The 17,010-nt window shown below is 41.9% G+C and overlaps 2 protein-coding genes across 4 annotated transcripts in view; one reads left to right on the top strand and one right to left on the bottom strand.

The window, feature by feature from the left end:
* Positions 1 to 1,728, bottom strand: part of chek1 (checkpoint kinase 1) — a 9,633-nt gene extending 7,905 nt beyond the window's left edge. Inside the window, exons 1-5 of the mRNA XM_061803722.1 lie at positions 1,579 to 1,728; positions 1,424 to 1,489; positions 395 to 509; positions 216 to 324; positions 1 to 18 (exon numbers count right to left, since the gene is read on the bottom strand). The exon at positions 1 to 18 is cut by the window's left edge and continues 47 nt beyond it. Of these exons, the coding sequence (XP_061659706.1) occupies positions 1 to 18; positions 216 to 324; positions 395 to 509; positions 1,424 to 1,488 (307 nt within the window). The 5' untranslated portion in view covers position 1,489; positions 1,579 to 1,728. The remainder of the gene's footprint in view (positions 19 to 215; positions 325 to 394; positions 510 to 1,423; positions 1,490 to 1,578) is intronic.
* Positions 1,729 to 1,848: 120 nt separating this feature from the next.
* LOC133491951 (complement factor B-like) lies at positions 1,849 to 13,366 on the top strand. Of its 3 annotated transcripts, none has more exons than XM_061803719.1 (19): positions 1,849 to 2,423; positions 2,926 to 3,037; positions 3,194 to 3,400; positions 3,496 to 3,681; positions 4,952 to 5,128; positions 5,439 to 5,525; positions 5,694 to 5,833; positions 7,972 to 8,116; positions 8,227 to 8,358; positions 9,265 to 9,375; positions 9,455 to 9,589; positions 10,638 to 10,735; positions 10,861 to 10,993; positions 11,232 to 11,370; positions 11,461 to 11,537; positions 12,310 to 12,404; positions 12,479 to 12,608; positions 12,690 to 12,739; positions 13,089 to 13,366. In XM_061803719.1, the coding sequence occupies exons 1-19, from the start codon at positions 2,316 to 2,318 to the stop codon at positions 13,263 to 13,265; spliced, it is 2,439 nt and encodes an 812-aa protein (XP_061659703.1). In that variant the 5' UTR covers positions 1,849 to 2,315; the 3' UTR covers positions 13,266 to 13,366. The 3 variants fall into 3 exon arrangements, with proteins under 3 accessions (XP_061659703.1, XP_061659705.1, XP_061659704.1); XM_061803721.1 differs by having other exon boundaries at positions 2,867 to 3,037; XM_061803720.1 differs by having other exon boundaries at positions 1,849 to 2,516; positions 2,867 to 3,037.
* The last annotated feature ends 3,644 nt before the right edge of the window (positions 13,367 to 17,010 follow it).

The raw sequence follows: 17,010 nt of genomic DNA, 5'->3' as shown, positions 1-17,010 counted from the left end.
GCATTCCGACATCTGGCTCTACAGAGAAAAGTTGCATTGATGACGTTAATTTAGTTAAACTTTATTTATCCAAATAAGGCAATGGACAACAAATTCACTTTGGCAATTACGACCTGGCTGTAAAAACACACCAGTAAATGTGAAAAAACATTGCTAAAATTAACTCTGCAGTGTAATTAGTGTTGTAATTTGTTAATCAGAATTAAATGTCTCACCAATCCGGTCAAACAGCTCGCCGCCTATACAGTATTCTAAAAAGAGGAAGACTGTAGTCCCTTCCTTACGTTGGCCAAAGAAGCGCACAATGTTGCAGTGGTTTAGTAGCTGAAATAAAATTATTAAATTATCAATTTAGTTCATTGAAATGCTTGATGAAAGGGACGGCACATCCTGCCTTGTGCACGCAGATTTCCTTCTTGACGTTTTCCGCACACTCTTTAGCGTGCGAGGTGTCGATCACTTTGACTGCGACTGCCTCCTCCGTCAGTCTGTTGACCAGCAGCCTCACTCTGACCACATGGATAGAGAGGAAGGTCAATAAAAGAAAAAAAAAAATACTCTCCAGCAGTAATTCTCAGTGTGGCCTCCCTGTAGTGGCACTGCCTTTTGATAGTTCCGTTCTTTTTAAATGTATGTGCAATCTCTTTGAAGTTCATCTTTAGGAACTGTTTGACTTTAAACTTGTAATAGGTACAATTCTCAAGTACTGAATGATGTATAGTTTTCAGTTTTTGGGGTTTTGTTTAAGTGCAATGTAAATGTTCAAACTCTATTATTATTTTTTAACATTTGGGCTTACTACTCGTACACTACTGTATTTTGTTGGTCATTGCGGTGGTAATTGGGGGGCTTGGAATTATTTTTTGAGTGGTACTTGGTGTAAAATTGCTCTGCAGCATTTAAAATAGACCGGACACTTCATTGGATGACTGATCACGTTTTCCTGCTGGGGTAATGAACAAACGTTCTGTAGCCAAACCACACCTATTAATTTTTACCTAACTTGCAAAGGTTCATAATAAATTACCATTTGTTCACTCAGCAGCACTCGCAGGTTGCAGGTACCAATCTCGTCTAATGGCCCACTGAATGCCGTTTTCTTACCTGAGTTTATGTGGGTATTCTGCAGGTAAAATTGTTTTCTTGCACATGACAGAACCATGAAAGTTAGATGTGATCTTAGGAGAGCTATTAACAGTGAAACAAGCAATATTATTTGGTCAGGGGATGCGTATGTTACCATTGTTTTCTCTCTCCATAAAATAAACAATGAAGAAAAAACATCATTAAACAGAACTATATTTCAAATCCTTAGCAAGACTACCTTTGGTAATTGCGCACATATTTTTATGGCATATTGATTAATAGTGGGGTAGGCGTTTCTGAGACAGATTAAAGAAGTAAAACAAAGAAGGAAACTTACTCCCCGTAAGCTCCTTCACCAAGTGTCTGAACAAGGTCCCAATCCTTTACAAACGGCACCGCCATGCTTACAACAAAAACAGAAGTACCCGTTATTACGTTTATCCATCGTATCTCTCGAGCTAAAATATTGCCTAGCATTAAGCAGCCACGGACCTCCCAAACCAGCAGCGCTTCCCAATTCGGCCACATTAACTTTCAACTGACGCACATTAACGTGTCTGTCACAGCTGCTACCGGACGACTTGCCTCCGCACGACAAAACTGGCGCGCTCTTGTTTTAATAACTTCCGCTCTGTCGTAACTTCCGCTTCCGTTTTCGCTGCCTCGCCTTACGTTCTCATAGGATTTGTTGCTCTTTTTTTTAACATTCCATTACGCTTGAAAAAAAAAAAAAAATTAACAAGTGGTGCATCCGATTTGTGACGAAGTTACCGAATCCACCAAGTTATTTTTTACAACTTCCTCAAATGTGACACCTACAGGCGGTGCGTTCACTGTTTACGACGGAGTTCCGTCGCTGTCGCGGTAGCTGAAGCAATCGCAGTCTTACTAACGGAATATTTTCCGCCTCGGAGGCAGTTTATTAGCAGTTATGACATCAGGAAAAATGAAAGAGGAAAGGAACAGTCAGGATGATAGAGTAAAGGAACACTGACACTTTGAAAAACCTTTGTTTGCAGCCCTAACGTCCATGAAACACTGGCACAAACCATGCTTGAACAATGGAGACGTAATTATTATTATTAAGGCGCTTAATTGGACGATACCAATACAAGTTTGTCATCTGAGTGAATGTCAAAAACGCCAACTATTTTTTTTCAGATGATAATTCACCTCAAATATGTAGGGCCATTCACACCGTGATTGATAATCAATGCCTCAGTGGCTGTATGTTTTTTTTTTTTCTAATGGTCTTTGCATTTTTTTTTTCAAAGCTCACGTTCTTTTCTGTTTTTCACATTCCCACACACAGCAGGAGGTCAGGGAATTCTTGGAGGGTCAGTTGAACCCACGGGGGCGCAATCAAAAGCAGGATCGGCGTGTAAACAAATCCACGCTCAGCTACGGCTCCGTTTTTGGGAAATGATGAAGCAAGTGTACTTTGCCTTGTTTGGGGAAATGTTCACATGATGGGATTACAAAATGAAAGCGAGCAAAAGTGAAACTAATTATTGTAATCTAATTAATACAGTAATAGAGATTTCATTCATACAGCAAGACCAAAACCAACTACCCACATTTGATTTATTTGAAAATTAAATTTCAGTATATGCCAAACATAAATATGAGGCAGAGATGGCTATCCTAATAAAAAAAAAAAGAAGACATTACTTTCACTTTTATCGTACAATCGATTTCAATGAAATAAATATTTTGCAATGTTGAAAAGTTTTCAGTCATATGTGAGACTAATATTGATCTCCTTTTATTTGTCCTGTAGTTAATAGGTAACTTCTCAATATTGGCTCATCCAATCCCTCTTGTGTCTGTTGATAAAAGCCCATCTCCTGCAAAACCTGCCATTTTTTTGCCTCCTCGGTTCTTGAAGTTTCCAAGATGCAGCTACCAGTTCATTGGGTTGCGTGTGCAGCACTTTTTTGTGTCCTAATGGGTAAGTTCGGTGTGTTTTACAGAGACAAAATATTGATTGGCTGAAAATAACATACATGTTAGTAGGGAGTAAGTATTGTAACATGTCAATCTGCAATCAAGTGTACGATAACTCTACGTTTCCTGTGTGGCCCATTAACTTTGTTTTCAATTTTAGGTGGGGAGGTGCGGTGCGATTGTACCGAGGACGATATCGAAATCGAGGGAGGTAATTACACACTGACCAAGGGGCTAAAGGTAAGCAGCATGCTGGTCTACCACTGCCCCGAGGATTTCTATCCGTATCCCGCCAAAATCCGTGTTTGCCAGCACGATGGCAGTTGGAAGGGAGAACCCGAAAGCTCTCAGCCTCAATCATGCAGGAGTATGTGGCGCCAAAGATGATGCTTTTCGCCCGTCGCCTTTCTCCGTGATCAATCCAATTGCATGCTCGTCTTTTTTTTTTTTTTTTTTTTTCAGAGGTTGAGTGCCCGAACCCCTTCGTGCTGATGCACGGCACTGTCACGCCTCCTCAAGAGAAATACTTTGTAGACAACGAGACCGATTATGAGTGCTACTCGGGCTACACACTGCGAGGTTCAGCCAGGCGGGTCTGCTTACCAAACGGCAAGTGGAGTGGCTCCACTCCCATCTGCGGCCGTGACTGTGAGTCCTCTCTTAAGCTATCGTTTTACTCTTTTTGCCAAAGTGGAACCTCTAAAGTGGTACAGTTCAACTAAAATGTGTTGGGAAAACATACCCCAGGTGTGACATCGGTAGTTTTGTATGTGTAGGAACCACAAAAAGGTACCAATGATGGCAAGTGCTACAAAAACAGCAGCACTAGTAAGTGAACAGGCGAGATTTCAATTCTGGCTGCTCAATACAATACTAGCAACATGACTTATTTGCTTCCCAAGCACATGCTAACGTTAATAACAGGTAAATAAAAGAGGAATAGATCATGACTACCATGATAATGAGCAAGGAAGAGGGGCAAAGATCATGCTGTTTGTTTCAACTTCCAAAAAAATGAGTATCAATTTCCATCCATCCATTTTCTTTGCCGGGTCGCGGGGAGTGCCGGAGCCTGTCCGGGCTGTCTACGGACAGGAGGCGGGGTACACCCTGAACTGCACTCTGAAATGCTCTGAAAATGCCACAAGATGACGCCAAAAGACCCATGTTGGTGCCAAGGAACTATGGTGAAAGGACTGATCTAGGCAGAGAAGCGATCATGAACTTTTTTTTAGAGGGGCGGGGGGGGGGGGGGGTATCAAATTCTTGCAGTTTTTCACCATTTGCTATCCATCCATCCATCCATCAACCATTATCCAAGCTGCTTATCCTAACAAGTGTCACGGGAGAGCTGGAGCCTAACCCAGCTAGGTGAAGGGCGGACCACACCCTGAAGTGGTCACCAGTCAGTTGCAGGGCAGATATCAACACCATTGCTGAGCGGGAATCGATCCCACACCGCAGCACCATCAGTAACCTGAATTTATCTAATGCAGGTCTCAGCAACCTTTTTGAGGCTGAGGGCTACTTCGTGAGCACCGATCGTATGAAGGGCTATGTGACTTGTTTGCGGCAAATTTCAGACTCAGTTCATTACATGTACATAAAATATTTTTGTTTTAATTTATTGTAGTAAATTACATTACAGGAACATACCTCGCGGGCCCCTCATAAAATGGTCCTTGCGGGCTACCATTTGCCCGCGGGCACTGCGTTGGTGACCCCTGATCTAATGATTCTCAGTGTGGCACTACTAGTTGTACATGCACTCTCTCTAGTGCTTGACGAAAGATTTATTGACAAGTGCATTAAGTCACAAAAACAGATTGTGTTCAACTTCAGCAGTTCCACCGTGCCAGATTTACTGTTCTGATTTTGAAAATCTTTTTTTGACTCGCCCCATTTGACCTCACCACAGCAGGAAGCGATTGTCCTGACCCGGGGATCCCGGCTGGTGCCATAAGAACCGGCAATTCGTTCGGACTAGACGACAAAGTGAAATACAGCTGCAGCGGCGATATGTTTCTGGTTGGCTCCCGCGAGCGAGTGTGCCTGGAGAATGGCCAGTGGACTGGCACGGAACCAGCTTGCTACTGTAAGCAACAGACACGCATATCTAACTAATTTTAGGCATCAAATAAAATCTTTAAGGAAATTCAGGGGAGACAGAGTTTTTTTTTCCTCTTAAGTATATCTACCAGATTTAAAATCATGGCATTTAAGTGATGTAGCAATATATTTACTAGCCCCCATTCACACAATACTGTACATTCTGAGTAACTCAGGCTCAGCAGTAACATCAGAAAGAGATCATGGGCTTTAAGTTGATACAGGAGGAATCAAGCGGAGGATAATGTTTAGCTGTAATTTGTAATCACTACAATTTAGTGTCTTTGCCTCGTCAGACAAATACACATATGATACGCCACTGGAAGTTTCGGAAGCGTTTGGCAGCGCAATCAAAACCAGTCTCACCACTCTGGAACCCACAGGTGAGTGTAATCATGCCTAATGATGCATTTATCGCAACAAAATGGAAAGGTGTGGTATTGCAACTCTGATGATGATGCTCGGTGCGTTGTTAAAAATCTAATTTGTGCTGAAACGTTGATATTAAACTGTATCTACTTCTTAACGCATCGCACTTTTTAACCGTTCAGACGACACACAGGAGGGCAGAAAAATCCGGATTTCAAAATCGGGAACGCTCAATATCTACATTGGTGTGGATATTTCTGAGAGTATTGAAGAAGAGCACTTCAATGACGCCAGAGATGCTGTAATTAAGCTTATCACCAAGGTCAGAAAAAGAACCCTTTTTTTTCTCGATTACAATAATTGACAAATCAGATTTTAATAAGCATTGATCCTTACATCTGGCCTCTGTTTGAATATGCAGAACGTGAGGAGTCAGCAAATGGGATGCTGCCTTAAGAGATGCAAGCTAGATTGTGACTGTTTTGCTGATTGTTGTTTAAATAGGGAGCTTCTATTGATGGCCGCCAGCCACAAATATGCTGACTCACAAAAATACTGTTGTGATTTAGTACGTGGCATATTCAATCAAATAGTCGACATTTGGAAAAATCCAAAACACACGTTTGATGTTGTATTAGCTTGGGCAGATCATCAGCCGCATTAATATCACATTGTTTTGGCCTTGTTTCAAATGTTGAATTTGAGATGGGGAACTTCCATGCATCCATCCATTTTCAATCGCTTCTCCGGGTCAGGTCACAGGGGAAGTAGCTTCAGCAGGGATATCCAGACTTCCCTTTCCCCAGCCACTTCTTCCACCTCTTCCGGAGGGATCCCGAGGCATTCCCAGGCCAGCCAAAAGACATAGTCCCTTCAATGTGTCCTGGGTCGTCCCCGGGATCTCTTTCCTGTGGGACATGCCCAGAACAGCTCAATAGGGAGGCATCCAAATGCCCCAGCCACCTCATCTAGCTCCTCTCAATGCGAAGGAGCAGCAGGTCAACTCTGAGCGCCTCCCGGATGACCGAGCTTCTCATCCTATCTCTAAGGGAGAGCCCGGACACCCTGCGGAGGAAACTCATTTCAGCCGCTTGTATCCAGGATCTTGTTTTTTCGGTTAGGATCCGCAGTTCGTGCCCATAGGTGAGGGTAGGAACGTAGATCGACTGGTAAATTGAGAGCGTCGCCTTTGGACTTAGCTCCCTCTTTACCACAATGGACCGATAGAAAGTCCGCATCACTGCAGACGCTGCATCCCTAGAGCTAGTTTCTGTAGCCAGGGATCGGATCGCCAAGGTCCCCCCTTTGGCTACCGCCCAGCACACATCGCACCCGACCCCTGTGGCACCTCTAACAGGTGGTGAGCCCATGGGAAAGGGAACCCATGTTACCCTTTCGGGCCGTGCCCAGCCGAGCCCCGTGGATGCAGGCCTGGCCACCAGGCGCTTTCCTTCGAGCCCCACCTCGAAGCCTGGTTCCAGAGGGGGGTCCCGGTGACCCGCGTCCGGGGAAGGGAAACCGAGATCTAATTTTTGTACTCGTCATAGCGGTTTTGGAGTCGTACTCTGCCTTGTCCCTCACCTAGGACTTTTTTGCCATGGGTGACCCTACCTGGGGCATGAAGCCCTAGACAACTTAGCTCCTAAGATCATCGGGACACACAAATCCCCTCCGCCACAATACGGTGACGGCTTGAAGAGGGGGGATGGGGAACTTGAATGAGGAGAATTAGTGACTAATATGATCATTTGAATTGAAAATACTACACCACCAGGACCAACAGACGAGGCTTGGGATTTTATACCAAGTTAATTTGTACATTTGTACAAATGTTTTTGTTTCGAATAATTCTCTAAGAATACAGACATCTGTATTTCAGTTTTGACTGGTCAAAACCAAGTTACAGATACGGTAACTACAATTTGATTTTGCCTTTACAGTTTACAATTTACAGATATGTGCTACAAATATGCAGTGTAGTTGTTAAATGTTACAAGAACCTGCCGTAGAGTTGTGTATTTGCAGGTATTGGATAGTAAAAGTCGTCTCGCACAGCAGTTGGATAGCTACTGTAAAGCCGTCTACAGTACTATTGTACAGTATGTTGGGCGTGAAGTAGTTAAGTCTCTGGCACACTTTCAGGAGCACATTTTGGCTCACTGTCCACAAAACGTGCACAAACAGAATCTCATCCCATTTGGCTGTTGGGCAAGCGTCTCATTACAAGTGCATTTCATTATGAATTACTCTTTGCATCATAATACTGATTGATGCCACTTGGCCCGAGTCTCATGTTTTCAGTGCAGCCGGCAGAATATTATTTTTGCTGATAAATGGTTAATTTACAACATAACACACATAAGAAATTAGTGAGGATGAGGAACATTTTCAGGCAATTTGCATGTGTTTCTCTTCTCATTACAAAATTTAATTGGAGCCTTTTTTTTCCCCACCACACAGATTTCATCTTTTCCTATCTCTCCAAACTATGAGGTTATATTTTTCTCTTCGGCTGTATATGAAATTGTCAACATTCTGGATTTTTTGCAAGGCAAGGTCCAACTGAACATCTTGAAAAAGGATTTGGAGAACTTTAAAATAGAAGGTGAGTACCCAACAGATAAGATTTATTTCTGGAATTGCGGTTATGGTCAACCATTTCTTGCTCTCGGTTTTGAGATTGTACTTACTGTTTTCGTTGTCCACCACTCAAAGACAGAAACACAGCCGGAACTGATCTGAACCTGGCCTTCACAACCTTCTTGGAGCGCATGGCGCTTCTAAAACAGCAAGTAGGGGAGGAGGGCTTTAAGGAGCACCGTCACGTCATCATTCTTTTTACAGATGGTAACTTCAATCATCCCTGAAATGATTTTCAATGTGTACATTTCATGGGGGGAAAACTTAGCATTTCTCTATTTCACCTAAAATCACTCCCATTTAGACATTTTTGTCCTTTGTTATCATTTCTTAAATCAGTTTCCACTGACATTTTTGGATAACTTACTTTTTTGGGGTAAAAAATATTTCAGTTCAAACCCGTACCTGCTCTGCAATTGTAGTAAAATAGAGCATTAATGGATGTGTATTGTGGCTGGAGTTCATCGTCACCACTGTTTGTCCAAAACTTAACCCACAAGTACTCATAATATGTGATGTTTCTTTCAGCTTGTCCCTTTCGGGGTCAGCACAGCGTGTCATCTCAGATGAACGCACATATATGTTTGGGACAATTTTCGCACCGGATGCCCTTCCTGACGCAACCCTTCTCAGGGAGTGGAGGCCCCAGTGGGATACAAACCCACAACCCCTGGTTTACCAAACCAGTGCTCTAACCACTGAGTTACGGGGCCTCTCGAAAACAAGTACTCATAATATAACCTATACAATACTTACAAAAAATTGGGCATATCTTTTGGGTAAAATTTCAGGGTGGAAGATACTGTAATCTTCTTCTTTCGGCTTGTCCCTTTCGGGGTCGCCACAGCGTGTCATCTCAGATGAACGCACATATATGTTTGGCACAATTTTTACGCCGGATGCCCTTCCTGACGCAACCCTTCTCAAGGAGTGGAGGCCCCAGTGGGATACGAACCCACAACCCCTGGTTTACCAAACCAGTGCTCTAACCACTGAGCTCCGGGGCCTCTGTGGAAGATACTGTAATATTTGTCAAAATCTGGGCACCAAAGGGATTATGCTTTAGTTTTTTGATTCATGGATTTTTTTTAATTTATTTACTTTTGATTGCAGGTGCTTACAATGTGGGTGGTTCAGCTGAGTCTACAGTGGAAAAAATGAAGGACATGGTATACATGGACCCAAATTATAGGCGGAAGGAGCCAGCGAGAGCAGACTACTTGGGTGAGTTTACGTCGGCGTCAACGGAATTGAGTCCAGTTCAAATGACCTTGCTCCGGTTTATTTTGCGACTTGCTTTCAGACATTTACATTTTCGCCATCGGGGCGGTGATCTTCGACAACGACTTGAAGCCTCTCGTCGTGGGGACGGGTGGCAACCATTACTTCAGGATGAACGAAATAAAAAAATTGCAAAAGACATTTGATGAAATGATCGGTGAGTTTCGCCTTTATTATTTTTGTAATTTGCTTCCACAGCTCTGGGCCAAGTGCTCATCTTCAACATTTAATTTGATTCCGAGGAGATGTACAGAAGATTATAACACGATGGCAAAACATCCTTCTCTTGTTTCCTCAAGTACCACTTTAATATTTTACACTATAGATCTGATTTCACTGCCATTTAAACAGCATTAAAATACATACTTTCCCAAACTCAATAACACAAATCTATGGGGCAAAACTAGCATGTGAATGTCGACACCTAATGCAAATATTAAGCAATGTTTTTCTTTGCATTTAGCAAATTAGTATAACAACTATATTGAAAACTCATTATCTCATAACAAAAAAAAAATGTTCGCGTGAGTGAGGTTTGCCAAATGTCCTGAAAGGCCACTGTAGTTGTGGGCTCAGTGGCTAAGCGAATGACCTCAAGCGAACAAGCCTGTGGTTTTTGACAGATAAATTGGATTAAAAATAAACAACAACAAAAAAAAGTCACGGATATCTGCAACAATAAAAATGTGTCACACTGCAGTAGACGTTTTGGGAGGGGAAAAACGGTTGGATAACAGTACATGGCACACATTGTCAAAATTTCCATACCATATAATTGCAATTAATAATGATATCCAAGTTTGAAAAGTTTCATTTTTATTAGCCTTTATGCCAGTTTTCTGTGGGAAATCATGTCATTTTCCTTAGTGAGGGGGTAAATATAATTTAGATTTTAAACCCAAAAGCGAATACAGTCTAATGTACTGCAGTTCCTTGCAGCAAAAAAAGGCTCTACCTTGCAAATTAAAAACATTGTAAAGCCAATGGATTCCAGGGTTCTGCGATCAGATTTTGCACATTTTGATTTGGAGTAATGCGTTCTTTCAAGAATGGCGTTATTAAAAGTTAATCACAATACCGTGTTGCATTTAAACTGGACTATTTTTCCAGCAATGTTAGCATTAGCACAACAGAGTGAGCAAGCTGCTATGAAAACATTTCTTCTATTTAACACACACTGATATGTTTTTTCCCTTCACGTTCAGATGAGGATGAAGTCAAAGGTTTATGTGGTCTCCACAAGGATTATCTGACCACCGAAAAACGGGAAAATTATCCATGGGCGGCCCAGATTGTTGTCCAGGTAAAAAAAAAAAAAAAAAAAACATTTTACTATGATGGCTATTTCAGTTTATAGAAACCGCCCCCCCCCCCCCCTTTGCAATCTATGGTGCATTTGTGGACTAAATCCTAATCTGTATCTTTCAGAACCGTGATGGAACCATGAAATGTATGGGCTCTCTGGTGACCCCCATGTTTGTCCTGACTGCCGCTCACTGCTTCACGTTTGAAAATCGGCCCGAACACGTCACGGTCGACATCGACGACGGACAAGGGAGAAGTAAGATGACGCCCATTCATCCTCCATCATTCGTATTGGATTCAAAAAGATATCGCAGTTCACCTCCGCCAAACCTTTCAAAATCAGATATTTTCATATTTAAGGAAATTTGTGTTGTGGAACTTGCGGGAGCTTCATAATGGGTTATTCCCCCCCGCCCTCTCTTTTAAAGGCCGTTCATTGTACCTGATTACGCACTTGCCCTCCTTTTCTCTCTTGCTCTCTCTCTCTCTGACAGTAAAGCGAGTTAAGAATTTCTTTTTACACCCAAAGTTCAACATCAAGGCTAAAGTGGATGAAGGTGTGAAAGAGTTTTACGACTATGACGTGGCTCTCATCCAACTTACTGAATTTGTGAAAATCTCCACTCTGGTCAGGTACGACTTGATTAAATCATGATTTAAAAAAAAACATCAACTAACATTTGCGATTCTGTGCTCGCCCCATTTTCTTCTCTCCTTTTTTAGACCCATTTGCATACCCTGCACCAAGGAGACCAGCGATGCTCTAAAACTGGTTGGTGAATCCACCTGCGCACAACAAGGTAATTGAATTGAGGTAATTGAAGTAAGTATATTAAAGGTTAGTTCTGGACCTCTAGCTGTTTAAAACAATTTAAAACATGCATTTCTGCTGTGTTGTTTGTTCGCCCGTCAGTAACTTTACCTTTGAAAAGAGCATTCTGCAATAATTAAAAGAATTAACAAGTAATGAAGTTCATGATGCAAGGTATAATACAAGTTAATAATTTAGGACCATGATTAAGTGATCAAAACTACTCTTTATAGAAAATGTATTGGGATACTGCTCATTATTTTTGTGAATATCATGAGCACTCATTTCAAAGTGTGGTCCAAGTACCATTATTGGGATGTGATTTCTGACTAGTCGCATGCAAAAGAATCAATACACAGTTTAGTTGTTTTTAACTTTTTGGATGGATGAAGGCAATGTTATGTATTCTTCATGAGTACAAAACAAAAACATCAGGAGAAATATACCAATCTGATGTATAAAAATGGTCATTTCTGGTGGAATCAAATGTTCAAACTGGATTATTTTATCTTCTCTTATTTTGCTAGCTTTTGAATCAAAACCGTTGTAATAAAGGTGAAGTTAGTACACAATACACTCCATAAAGGTGAAATATGATGTAATGGGATATGTGAAAATTGCCATATTGTGCCATGAAAAAAAAGTGAGTGGTTAGCATGGTGTCAGATTTGATTCTAAAAGATATCTTTTCTATTGATTACATTATAATATCCTTCAAATGCGCTAACCTTATTGTATTTTTTTCTGGTCTGTAACTGTAGAGCAGGTCCTGTTAAACAATGAGAAACTTGCTTTCCTGACACGCGTGGGAAAATGGGTGGATGAAAAACAGGTCCACGCTAAACTTGGCGATAGCGTGAGTTGTAAAACAAATCTTGCCACGTTTCCCCTCCCCAAAGTTCTTTTTGACCTTCCCGTTATGTGACGCAGAGGGATGAATGTATCAAACATGCGTTGAAGGCAGCAGGCATCACAACAACCAAACCGGAGGTTCCCGTGACCCAAAACTTCCTGTGCACTGGTGGTCTGACGCCATTCAGAGATCACATTGCATGTACAGGTAGGTGTATCGTATGGCTTTCTCATAGTTTTCGAGCACTCGGGGTGTCTATTTTCAACTAAGGAATCTCAATTGGCGCAGGTGACTCTGGAGGAGCTGTGTTCAAAAATTATGAGCATCGCACAGTGCAGGTGAGCCTTCCTGTCTCTTTCCCATCTTTCCAAATACAAATATAAAGTGGACCCAGAAAGGTTACAATTTGCAAACTGTTGCCCGAATTTCCAGGTATAAAATGCTTGGGTTAGACTTCCAAGTTATTTAAACGTGTATTGTATGGAATTGACAATAACATTTATTTAATTGTTTTATACTAAAGTACATTTCACTGGCTGAAAAGTACTTCTACCAAAGTACAGAGGAAGTGTGTCTCTCCCCCCCAGCTCTCAGTAAATAAAAGATGCTCCCTTATGTGTAAAAACACTGCTGGTTAAGTTTTGACATTGTTTAAATTGACAAATTTGTTCTTTTTTTTTCTTCCAGATTGGAATTGTCAGCTGGGGAACCCAAAATTTGTGCAAGGGTGGCGGTCTCTACGAATCACAGCAGAATTCCCGAGATTTCCACATCAACGTCTTTCGGGTTGTACCTTTCCTCAAAACCATCCTTGGGAACGATACCCAGAATGATTATGCATCACTGGAGTTCTTGAAGAGCTAAAGGCTTACGCTATCAAGAGTCGCTTCAACAATGCTATTATTTTACCATGTATGAAGCAAAAGACATTGTTTCAATATGATATTAAAAGCATCACGAAATCATTCATTAACCACCCTCAAGTGTTTAAGCAGTATGTTTCTAATGTGAACTGTAGGAGTCGCGTTTAGATTGTTGATGTGATGTTTAATGTTTATTATTTGTATTGTACTCTGGATTTGTTGGTATTTGTTTCATCCGGAATTTGTGCAACCTACTGCCAAACAGGCTTGGGCGAAGGATGAAGGAGACCGTGACAAAGCAGCCACATCATAGTTAATGAATGAGAGTTTGTGTAAAACCCGGGGTCATTTATTTAAATATTGGTATTTGTATTGAAAAAAATCTGAGTGGCTCCATCACGATGTGGAATTTATTCTTAATTGAGAACAGATCCAGCAACGAAGTATTTGTATGCGTCCAGACTTTTCTACGCTTTCAAACTCTCGTGTAAATCTCGACAACTTACTCACCGGATACATGTGTAGATCCACTTGTCCAGGACAAGTGGAAACGAATTAACAGTTCACTTTCTTATCGGCCTCTATGCCAAGTGTCTCTAATTTTTCCACCTACCTTCGTTTATTATCACTTTCTAAATGTTTAATGGTATCGGACAAAACTCTGTGCGTCGTCCTATAAGACATATTTTTGTGCCGTCTCCAACAGACTTAGCATTGAGCAATGCTTTGCTAGACTGTCAATATGGCCCGTCACATGACATCGGTGACGTAGGTGCACGAGCTCTATAAAGAGGAAAATATAAAAGTATAAGTAAAGTATAAGTATAAAAATATAAAGAGGAAGTCTGCAAGTGTCTTTTTCGCGTTTGGTCATGTTACAGCAGGTTTGGATTTTTTAAATTGAAACGTGGCTGTTCACCTAATTGGTTTCACCTAATGTCGTTAGCCAATCAGCTCCTTCCCTGCTGTTTTCCATCCAAAGAGCCAATCAGATCATTGCTTATTGAGTTTGTTAATGCTGCCCAGCTGTGTCTTGTCAGAGTTAATTCTCATATTTAATTCTTATGGTTAAAAAAAAAAAAAGAAAAAAAGCATCTATTTTTCACACACGCACACACACACATCATACATATATCCATCCATCCATTTTCTTTGCCGCTTATCCTCAAAAAGGTTGCGGGGTGTGCTGGAGCCTTTCCCACCTGTCAACAGGCAGGAGGTGGGGGACACCCTGAACTGGTCCCCAGCCATTCGCACGGCACATAGAGACTAACAACCGCACTCACAATCACACCTAGGGGTAATTTAGAGTGTCCAATTAATGTTGCATGTTTTGGGGATGTGGGAGGAAACTGGAGTGCCCAGAAGAAACCCACGCAGGCAGGGAGAACATGCAAACTTCACACAGACAAAACATCAATTTTCTATAATCCATGTCCATATTTAGGTCACAGGTGATCTGGAACAGTCTATGCGCGAGAGGTAGGGTACACCCTGGCCTGGTCGACTGAGGCAACCATTAAAACATTTATAATACATGTTGGTCTAAATTTCTCTACTTACTGATGTGTAGTAGTTAAATAGTTCTCTCTACTTTTACCAGTTTTTTTTTTTTTTTTTTTTTTTACACCCATGTGTCTGTACTTCTACTTAAGTACTCTTGCCACCTGTGGTAATAAGCATTTGAGACGGCCTACGTCACAGAGTGGTCATCATATTCAACAGTTTCCTTAACTACTGGTCGTTTGTCAAACTGCAAACACGAAAGTGGCGTGGAGTTACTAAAAGGTTCCATTAAAAGGCTTTTTCCCGTTTGCTGATGGAGCGTTCCGACTCTCCGTTCGGGTCACCGAGGCGAGGCTTGCCTCCAGCTTGTCTGCGCAGGCCTACGCATTGCGGACACCGCGTCTGGTGATGAGCCAGCTCACATTATTCAAATCTAATTCAGAGGAAAGTACTTTTGGTACAGTTCTGTGTCTCTGTGGTGCAAATTGGCACTACTTGTCATTCTTTGTCGTGCGTGTGTGTGTGTGCTTACAAAGCCTGCATTGCATTACAAAAGATGCAGAGGCAGGTTTATGGCTATTTTGACTTGATCAGCCGACCATTATCTTGTCATGGTTTGCCTCAGAGGAAAAAAGTACACTTAGCAATCCTCCCTATTGGTTAAATGTCCATCTTGGTGAATTTTCCCGCTGAGTTTCTTTGACATATGGCACCACCCATCCTCTGTGTCCCCGAGTGTGTGTGTGTAACCATTGCTGTACTGGAGCATTCCTACGGGAGCATTCATCTGAATTCTGTTTAACTAATGACGGAGGCAAGACGAGGTCAGCGGGATTGCCAGGGACAAACGGGTGTCTAAATTGAACGATAGCTCCTCCCGCTCTCAGATGTAAACAAGAAGTGTTCTGATGGGCAATCCACTTGTCTTCTGCTTTATTGTCCACCTGCTAACCTCAACATGACCCCAACCCCAAACCCACACCACCACCCTTCTCTCCATACCCCAAACTGGAATCAATCAAACAGAACGGGGTTAGCAGATGGAGCAATTCCACCCCTAGTCCCCATTCCTCGCCAGCCCACGCAGCAGATTCCTGATTGAGCATCACGCTTCCTCAAACTCCGGGCTGATCTGTCTCTCTGCTGCTCTTAAATCAAGCTCGTGGGCCATTTTAGAAATTACTCCCATCAGGAAGTGCATACATTCCCCTTTCCTCCATTTGTGCTGGAAAAAAAAGAGCAAAAGTGCATCAAGAGCTGCTGATCCGTGTGGTTATCAGATTGGCAAATTTCAAAGGAATGTTCCAAAACTTGAAAATCTGACTCATCCCAGTGATGCATTGACATTTGTGAAATTGGGGTGCAAAATCAACTCAAAAGGAATCATTTGAAAAGTGCTTGTACACCTTGTATCAATATGAAACTATGGGATAGAAGTGAGCATCTGACCTACATCTAATAAAAAGAAATACTGACACTATTGTGGCATCCTAAACAAGAGTTGGATAAAGTTTGACTGAATTTTACTTGCTATTGTGATTGTAGTTCGCAGTGGCCTCAAAGTTACTATCCATATATTCAATCACTGTGAATGTGTGTGTGGTCTACACTCCAATCACATTTTGTTTAACTTTAAATCAATTGTGCTGTGTGAAGACTAAATCATAACTCAAAAGACTGTCCTAAATGTAAATCACGCCAATACAGATGAAATATATACAAATGATCCTAATTTACACGAAAAGACAATGCGCATGAACACCGCAGAGTGAGGGAAGACATTCCATAAAAACAGCGCTGATTAAATCATAGCAGATCATTCTCATGTAACACCATTGTAATGATAATCCCCTAAAGCGCCAGTCATAAAGCCAGGAGTGAAATCTGCCTCGTGTCAGCGTTTACAATAAGAAGCACTTGCGTGATTAGATGTCTCTGCGATCAATGCCGCCTCTACTGACGATCATTAAGACTGCTCTTAACAGATTACAGCCCCCTCCCTAACACACGCAGCCCCTTCTCATCCTCTCCTCCTTGCTCCTCCTTCCACCACGAACAATCACACACACACACACACACACACACACACACACACACAAGAGGATCCGACTCTTGATTTCTTCATTTGAAGTTCCTTTTTGGCGACTCAGAGCATCCGATCGCTCTTTCAAGTTTTGGCAGATGATGCGCTGATTGCGTGACAGTGATATGACATACTAGGTGCCGAACATCAAAGTCAG

This window comes from Syngnathoides biaculeatus, chromosome 18 (assembly GCF_019802595.1).
Source record: "Syngnathoides biaculeatus isolate LvHL_M chromosome 18, ASM1980259v1, whole genome shotgun sequence".
NCBI lineage: Eukaryota > Metazoa > Chordata > Actinopteri > Syngnathiformes > Syngnathidae > Syngnathoides > Syngnathoides biaculeatus.
The sequence above is the reverse complement of the archived record's forward strand: the minus strand, read 5'-3'. Positions and strand labels throughout refer to the sequence as shown.

Excerpts from the sequence above, each read along its gene's own strand:
- LOC133491951 (XM_061803719.1), top strand. The coding sequence starts at position 2,316 with ATGTTTTTTTTTTTTCTAATGGTCTTTGCATTTTTTTTTTCAAAGCTC. Across the intron at positions 2,424-2,925 it reads GGTCAGGGAATTCTTGGAGG|CCCATCTCCTGCAAAACCTG; the intron begins GTCAGTTGAACC and ends TGTTGATAAAAG. Across the intron at positions 5,834-7,971 it reads TAATTAAGCTTATCACCAAG|ATTTCATCTTTTCCTATCTC; the intron begins GTCAGAAAAAGA and ends CCCACCACACAG.